General features: G+C 34.1%; 1 protein-coding gene across 1 annotated transcript; it reads left to right on the top strand.

The window, feature by feature from the left end:
* The first annotated feature begins 5,598 nt into the window (after window positions 1-5,598).
* Window positions 5,599-8,225, top strand: LOC129000286 (cilia- and flagella-associated protein 300-like). Its single transcript, XM_054427247.1, has 2 exons — window positions 5,599-6,352; window positions 8,098-8,225. Exons 1-2 carry the CDS (start codon window positions 5,599-5,601, stop codon window positions 8,223-8,225), a joined length of 882 nt encoding a protein of 293 aa, XP_054283222.1.
* The last annotated feature ends 1,346 nt before the right edge of the window (window positions 8,226-9,571 follow it).

Genomic DNA, 9,571 nt, shown 5'->3' with positions numbered 1-9,571 from the left:
TTGATCGTGCAAAATTATTAATCAAAATGGAATTACTGGGAATAAGAGGCAACGCTCTCAACTGGTTTAAAAGTTATCTTTCAAATAGAACACAGTATGTTTCTATATGTGGTGTGAATAGCAGTAGAATGCCTGTAGACTACGGGGTGGTCCAAGGTTCAACTCTCGGGCCAATTTTATTCTTATTATATATAAATAACATCTCTAAACTAACCATTTTTGGTAATATGTTTTTATTTGCTGACGATACCTTAATTTTCCTTCAGGGAAAGACTTGGCCCGAGGTCCGAGATAAGGCTATGCATGATCTTATGATTGTAAAAAGATGGTTGAATCAAAACATTCTTTCGTTAAATGTATCTAAGACTAAATTTATGCCAATTTCTATAAATAAAAGTACTGAATTTAATTTAACTGATTTAATTATTCATAATTGTAATAACTATCAAAGTACTACATGTTTATGCGAAAGCATTGAAAAGGTAGACTCGTACAAATACTTGGGTGTATTTTTTGACGAGCGATTGAAATGGAATATTCATGTAACTTATCTCAGAAACAAAATTAGGAAATATATTTTTGCTTTTAAACAGATGAATGAAATACTTTCAATAAAAGAATTAAAAATGGCATACTTTGCGTATGTCCAGTCGTTGCTTTCTTTTGGTATCATTGCATGGGGTGGATGTTATAAAAGTATTCTGGAACCTTTAAACGTTGCTCAAAAAACTATATTAAAAGTGGGGTTTGGTAAATGTAAACGATACCCAACTGACGCTCTGTTTGAGGAATTGTCCATTCTCACTATTCGAAAGTTATTCATTAAAAGCTTATTAATAAACATCTTTAAAAATCACACTAATATATTTCAAGGAATAACGCACTCTCACAGTACCCGTTATTCTTCGCGAGTAGGTATCTCATCACTTCATTTAAACTATACTTTCTCTAAAACGAACTCTTTCTATATTTCTAATATACTCTATCGAAATATCTGTAAATATTTTACCAATGATAATCTTTTCGAATCACCTTCAATTAATGTGTTCAAACTAAGAATCAAACAATTTCTCTTCAGGCTTGGTATAGATGAGGCCGACGTTATCATCACAGCTGATTACCGGCGCGTTTGACCCGACCCTTGCCCCCTCCACCCTGAGTCAGCATAAATCCTTAGGTATAGGTCTAGCTCCCCCCCTGATCATAACTGTATTTATTCTAGTTTATCATTATATTTTAACGCATTTATAAATATCTTTCCCTAAACTAATAACTCTTTAAGCAACAGTCATTTCATTTATTAATCTCTTTTGTATAATAATTCCATTATGATTTGGTAACCTACTGATAATTTAAATAGCAACCCAGCAGACGCACAGGCAGCACCTGCCTATGTCTGCTGAATTTCATAAAATCGTCAAATTAATTAATACAGAAATGTTCTTTTTTATTCTTAGCCTTAGTTTATATTTTGTAATTGTGATTATATTTTGTATTTAAAAGTATGTTTCTTTCTGTATACATTATGTGGAAATAAACGTATATTTCATTCATTCATTCCTTGGAATACACTTTTAAAAGTTGAAGTATCTTCTCTCCGCCATGCAAAGCCTGCCCAGCCCATCCGAGATCTGAGCCTTTTGGAATGTACCTTTTATCAAGTTTCTGAATCATACAGTACTACTGGGATAGTATGTATGAATGTATGTATGTATGTAGGTATGAATCGATTTTGGTTTCTACTGACACCCTGCAGCTTACCGGTCAGTTTTCTGGAGACCTACTACACCGGTTGACATTTTCATGTGTAGGTACTGAATGCAGTCATACTTATATTCAAGCATCTAGAAAAAGATGTATCAACACATAAACCACTTATATCTTAAAGGATTAAGCACTTATACTTAGACGGATTGCATTTATGATAAAACTTGATTATACGTTTAAAATGTTTAGTTCAAAATTACACAATCTCCTGATAACATAGATCTTTTACGGTAGGTAATAAACTGCATTTTAAAGTGAAATAGTGTGTAGGCAAACTCTGGATCAATATTTTTGTATACAAACAACTTGTAACATAAACATTTCAATGACAGTTAGAAACCAGCTGTTAGTTACACCACCACTAAAACGACTTTAACTCGTCCGTCGGCTGCTAGACTTTTTAAAAATTAAAACTTAATTTTTAAAAAACTGGGACCCTAAACTAAAATTATGGCTTCGACATTCCCTAGTTATCAAAATTATCTTTCTTTCAACACAAAAATCATGAAAATCCGTCAAGTGGTTGATTCAGAATCGTGAAATAAAAAAACCCTGTTTCGTTTTAATATTATAGATATGAAGGGGAACAGGTAAAGTTATATAAGGAGAGTTTTATTCCCACAATAAGGTACAGATGTTGCCTGTGGGATATTACTAAGTTTATTTTCGATGTATATTTTTGTTAATGTATCTTGTATGTTTAACACCATCGGCAATTTTTGTTTTTGCAAGGGAACGGTCCAAACCCTCATCTGGTTACAATTTCTATTGTTGTCAGAAAGAATCATCAGTAGCATCTGGGCCTATAATTGATCACTCTTTGGGATCAGCTCCATCATCAGCTCTGTAGGCAAGAACATTAACCACTCAGCTAGCAAGACTATTTATTCCAGATTAATTAGCCATTGAGCTAATTAATTGTTGATTGATTTTATTATGTTTATTTGTTACTAGCTGTTTGCCCGTTCTACGTACGGGAATCTTGTAGTAAGTTAAAACCTTATATTCAGAACAGGAGTTGGTTTGCATATTTAGTGTGCATTTTTCCAGATATGATGGCAAAACTATAACTGTTTAGGAATACATATAAACCTTCTCAAATACAATATCTGACAGTTTCAAAGCCAAAACGAATGCTTCGCAATTAAATGTCACCCGATCGTGTTAGTCCATATTTTATATCTAACGATGAAAGGAATTGAAAGTTACTTTTCACACTGGTTAAAAGTAGTTAAAACACTACCTCAACCTCACTCCTGCACACTTTATTCGGGTTGAAATTTTTATTAACAATGGTGCTCTTGTCTTTTCCACGAAAAATAAGGACATTAATGCATTACCAATAGACATACACACACAAATACAGAATTGAGTCCACACAACATTTTGGAGTCCAGACAGAAAACGCTAAAAATTATACAGTAAGACATCAATTAAATTTAATTAGCAATAAGGTGCAGTGTTTATAAATAAATAGTGAAAATAGTGATGTGTTTGTATGTAAAAATTATTCTTACCGGTACTGCTACCACCGGTTCTAAGGAAAAGTAGCAGTACCGGTACCAAAAACCAACGTTTACATTTGAGAAAAGAACTGTAGTACTTACGACTAATTCAAACTGTATTATAGGTGTTAATCAGTTGGCAATTATATAAATAAATAAATACACACAGGCCACAAAACATGTAACATGTAACGTAAACAACGTAAAGCTTTGAAAACTCACTATGGTTTGCTAAAAAAAAACTTTCACTTGATGTGGTGCAGTACCGGTACCGAAGTTATTAATCTCCTTTGGTTTTAATTTTTTTGTTTGTTTTCGAAAATCAAAGTTATTTCCTATTAATAGCATTATTTGTAAGCAGCTTTTAATGTTAACATATTAATGACAGTTTGAAGAAACCACCTTTATCCAAACAAAGGTTTCTTAAGATTACGTAATCTCTAAACGATAATCGGTACATATATCTAGCAAACATTCGGATGAAATGTGACAAAAAACGCACAAATCTGGGGTTTTGTACGTTTGTAGTTTTATTTCCTAAGTAGGAAAAGTACCGATATCGTTGTCGAAATGTAAGTAAGTAGAAACCAAAAGTGACACATTTGGAAAAGCGAGTTTAGCTACATCTGTTAAGTTAAACCATTGTTACGGTACGATCACAGCGAAATCAGAAAGATCTTCCAAGATCGCAGCAACATCCACGATCACCCACTGCAGTCGTGAATTTTTACTTTGCACTTTACACAACTGTCCTTGAAGCGCCGTCAATGAGTGGAAACCTTTGTAAGCTACGGTATTGGTGCCGATGATTAAAAAATTGTAAGTTTCCTTGCACTAATACAACACTGATTCACGGTATTTTCCCCGGTTATCAAAACTCAAGAACAAAAACAAAACTTGCGATCCATTAAAGCGGTTAAGTAAGGCACAACGTTTTTAATCTCACTTCGTTTGGATGTGCTGACTAAACTTGATCGGAAATGGTTGCGGTATTTGTAAACAACTTTTAATGTAAACATATCAGTGACAGCTAGAAGTGAGAACTAATCCAAACAGCTGATCGTTATTTCATCAAATGTAATAGTAAACATTGGGAGAAAATTTGACAAAAATCGAACAAAATTGGGTTTTTGGTGGTTCGTTATTTTGTTTTCGAAGAAGCGAGGCCATGTTTTTATAGCCAAAGACACTCTCACCAATCCAGTAAATACTGAAAAATGATTAAAACCTTGATCGGTACTCTAGTTTTCTAGGAGTAGGCCGCGTAAAATGACATTTTGGCGTTACAGACGGAGTCACAGAATGGACAGACAGACATACAGACAGAAATTGAGATAAGACTCGTTTCGGCTTTCTTAGGCTATGAAACGTAAAAATAACCAAAAACCGCATGATTCTAAGCAATGTACAGACAAAACTGTAATTTTATTTACTGTATATAGATTACCTTTTACCTTCAGTCTTTGTCTGATTTGTGGTGCAACTCACATGAATATGAATCCATTTTGTAAGAGTGCAAAATAAAAGCAAATCAATTTAAGTTTTTTTTAAGATATATTTAAGGATAGTCAAATCTACAAGTTTCTAATCTGAATTAGTATGTTAAAAAATAAAGTTTCAAATCTAGAAACCAAGTTCAGTGTATAGAATCATTGACTATTTTAGAATCTACTGTGACATAACTAATTAATGTTAAGTAGGCTACTTTGTTTAATTAATTCCAAAACTAATGACTGCCTTTCAGTTGAACAAATCAATGTGATCAAGAAGAAGCATATTGTAATAATTTTTTTACTATGTCAATAATAATATTGCTAGATTTCCATCCCAAAAATATCTTAATGATTTAAAACACCCAGGAAAAAGGTTGGAGAATTAGAAATCCCTATTCAGATTAAAATACATGTACACAACAATTGTTTTACCTTGACAAAAATATCTGTAAAGTATGTTTATAAATTCAGTGACATTGTTTAGATTAATACAGTTTTTAAATAATATATTCACCCTTTTTTATATAAGTTTTTAACAAAGTAGTTTTTATGTATTTAGAACTAAATATTGTATCGAGTTAACTGTACAGTTCATAAAAACATTTTTTTAATTTTTATAAAATTCTCTGCAGGTGAATTAAACAACCATTGAATCCAACAGGTCCAAATCTCTAAAACAACCAAATTAAATCAATAAACACTCATCAACTCTGGTTGCTATAGCAACACAGAGTAACACTTACTACTAACTGAACTGCTAATATCAACCTGTATCACAACCAAATTTAAGGTTATTTTGAGTTTATTGTTTGTTTATACTGTGTGACACAACCATGGAGAACAACACTTACACGTTTATCCAATTAAACAAGGTGTGTAAAACACTAGAAGATAAAGACTTGAAGGATAGCTTGATGAAATGGTCCATGAAAGGGACACTTGGTGTGCAGTATTACTCTTTCAATCGACAATTTCAACTTCATCAAAAGCAGCACTTTTTGGACTCATTCTTCACCGATCCTGTGGTTTACGGGAGTCTCATTTACAACCAAGTTCCTCTAGGTAAGCCAGCATCCGTCACTTTCCAGTCCATCCCGTGTACAATCCTCTCTATGGATTTTTTCGACCGAATCCTCAACCCGAACAACAACATTGTCCGTTGTGATGGCAAAACCATAACACAATGTTTGGAGGACGATGTGGAAGGATTTTCAATCGACGACAATTTGAGAAGTATGATTCTGAATCGTGATAGCAAGTTTTTCAATCTCTATAGCGATTCAGATCGCCGACAATTCTTGTGGAGGATTTTCACCCACTTTTGTCTTGGAGGAGAATACTGCCAACACGAGTTTGAGGTTCAGGCTTATTTAACAGCGGCAAAGTCACTCTACAAGGAACTAGTGAGTGTGGAACGGATAGGAGACTCAAATGAACTTGTGATCCGTTCTGTCGTCATGAAAGTTCAAACTTTTGATGACCATGGGCGACCTCTTGTGCCTTACAAGGTAGATAATCTACAGAACTTTATGTACCTTGTGGTCGACCCTTTCAAACGGTCTGTGGCAGTGTTAAGTCATAGTTATGGTGGACACTTTTGTGTTTAAAAACGTTTGTAAAGTTGCATTTTAATCTTAAAATATTGAACGTAAAAAGTAGTTCTGCTGCAATATGTGTAAGTCAAGTTTAAGAAGCTTATTAATTGACATACTAACCTAAATGGTCTTTTACATTAGACTTCCTTGTTTCTGTATCAAATCAAATCATCATGCGTCAGGCAGAGAAAAATATACAAACCATAATTTCGGTCACAGCTCTGACTCGTCCTTCGTAGTGGATGATCTGGGCTTTGGATTTTTGTTGCCATTGTCATATGTATGCGTGCTCTGTTCTGACCATCTCAGAACACTACCATTACCTGTTGTCAATTTGGAATGTTAAATTCTAAGGCTTAGCTGTTGTTAGGTCGTGTTCACATCGTGTTTGTTCATGTTCTGAGTGTGTTAACTGTTTGACGACATTGAGAGATTTATTTAAATAAGCTTTAATCCCTGATGGATACGTTTATGGCTTAACATAAGTAAAAAAACTGGGTGATCCACTACAAAGGACAAATTCAGAGCTGTGTTGGAAAATGACAGCCATTTTAGAAAAAGTTGAAATATAAACTTTTTTAATGTCATAAAAATAAGTTAAGATTCTTCATTTAATATTTTCTCAAAATCTAATAGTTTCTGAGGTACCAATTGTGGAACAGTTAAGTTGTTCACCCTGTATACCATATGGTAAAACCCTTCAAATAAACTAAAATAAATAAAAATATAGAATTCATAAGCCTGTGTTTAAAAGACGCTAATCTCGGGATTTCTAGGTTAAGGTATCAAAAGACGACTGGGATCCCGGGATTGAAACCCCTACTCGTAAATGAACAAGTCCACTCAATCAAGGTTTTTTTTATCTAAGAAAATAATGAAAACCCTAAATAAGAAAATCCTTAAGGGTACTTACTGTCCGCTCTTATTTTTTTATTAAATGAATATTTTTCCAGTTATTCACAATGAAAACAGACAATTTAACTTGCCAATATGTAAAAACATTATACAAAAAAAGTTGCTTAAAATTAGTCAGTTTATTGATTCCCGATCTTTTGAATGACAAATATTTTGAGAGGGAGGGTGCCTCCCTTCTGGGAAAAACAACCCCACGCTCAGGGTAGATTTTGAAATAGAGAACAAAGAACCTAAATCCTAATATTTATGAAAATTGGTGCTGGATGGAATAATACACGGGAAAATGGTCATTAACTTGATATACTATTAAGAAAACTGGATAAACCTCAAACAAAAGGATTCAATACAAGGGAAATTTTTTTATAACAAGAGTTAGTTTATGCTTTGACAATAATTTCCACAACAATTTGTTGGAGGTGAAGAAACCTGCCTTGTATAAGCAGAAATGTACCTACTCCTCCACAATACCAGACCATGATAAATTATATGCAGTTTAAATACATCCTGTAAAAAGATATGTAATAGCTATTATTATTATCACCACTTTTGAGATAAAACCTAAACCTAAGTGCATATTGTAAGCTGAACGTAAATCCAAGATGAGATGTACAATAGAGTGAAATTACCTGTATAGTTTTGACACTGAGATCAGCTGTTTCTTAAATAAGGACTTTATTTAAAGCCCAATGATACAGGACAGCAGTGTCCAACCTTGAACATTCAATAAGCTACTGACTTTTCTCAGGATCGAACCAGCGACCTACTGATTGTCAGGTGAACACTATAACTACCCAGACTTTTCATGCAATTGTATTATGACAGCACAGTTTGCGTCAGTGAGAAGGGAAGAGCTCGACACAGACTCTGGATGGTCACACAACTATCATGAGAAGACGACGGCTCTGTCAGCTACCTCCAACATAGAATTGTTGTCTAATTACTTCCTTTGATTTGTTGGTTGCCGTTAAATAATCTAACTTATAATACCTACACTTCTGGCAGTTTAATACCAGTCCACAATCTTGTCACAAATTACTATCCACCATCAATCAAAAAGTATATTTAGAGGTAGAGTTTTATTAGGAGTTAGTTCAATATAGTTCTGCAGATATAAAACATAGTAGGCTGGTCTACATTGAGCCAATAACTCAAGTATTTGAACACGCCAAGCCTTTGTTGTTACATTATAAATACAATGGTCCAAATGAAATCTATAATTTCTGTTAGAGCTTTGGAATCCTCTAGACATTTTTAGATGTAATTATCAGAGAATCTATTTTCCTAGTGCACCTGGTGCTCGAATTCGAGCAATCGCAAAGTATTACAGGCGTTATTTCAAAACAAATAACAGTCATAATTACCAATGACTAAAAAAAGTCAACTCAAAGATAATGTAATCAATCACTCTACCCCAGTTATCAAAACTGAAAACGAACTCACTCTGAAAACAAACACTCTTCTGTGTATCGTGTGTTTACTACAGTAGACTCCCTCTTATCCGGACACCTTTTAACCGGACATCGGTTTAACCGGACTACACTCGATGGAAATGACATCTCTTTAACCGTACAACTTTTATCATCACATTGGTTAAACCGGACTAGATCGGCAGGAAGTGGGCAGTACTGAAACGACTGTTCTCGTGAAAAAGATTTGAGACCAGTGATCATGTGTCTAAATACAATGCTCTCCTAAATTTAAGTCGAATATCACAGTAAACAGTCCGTATTAACGAGTTTTTGGGGACGTCGGTTTCACCGGAAAACCCGTTATCTGGACTGGCCTCGGTCCCGAGGAGTCCGGATAAGAGGTAGTCTACTGTAGAACAGCTGTTTTGTTTTGCAATTAATACAAATTATTCGTCTCTGTCTGTTTAAGTAAACAAAATCTTTTCTTCATAAGAAATACATTGGGATTTTTATGGCCTGTGGGGCAAAGCCCGAGGACTTTTATTACAGGAATTGGTGAGAAAGAGGGGCGTCTACACAAAAAAATACTTAATTTTGACACATTGTTTGTAAAAATCCGTCTATTATTAACGGGGGAGTAGTGTTTCGTAGAAATCACCTTCACGTATTATATATATAAGGATTAATACACTACATGAAACATTGTAAACAATAAGGATTTTTTGTTTTAAGATTTAACCCCACATATTATGTTGTACTAAAATGTTTGTCTAGGTGTGTAGATTTGCGTTGACCTTACATTTTTGTCCCTTGGGCTCTGCCCCATTGCTTTTAAAGTTCCCATGCTATCCTTATTAAGAACATATTTGCTTACATTATGATCAGCT

This window comes from Macrosteles quadrilineatus, unplaced genomic scaffold, assembly GCF_028750875.1.
Source record: "Macrosteles quadrilineatus isolate MER2022 unplaced genomic scaffold, UCM_ALF_1.0 Scaffold_8__2_contigs__length_117827958, whole genome shotgun sequence".
NCBI lineage: Eukaryota > Metazoa > Arthropoda > Insecta > Hemiptera > Cicadellidae > Macrosteles > Macrosteles quadrilineatus.
Note: the sequence above shows the minus strand (reverse complement) of the source record. Positions and strands in the feature narration are given on the sequence as shown.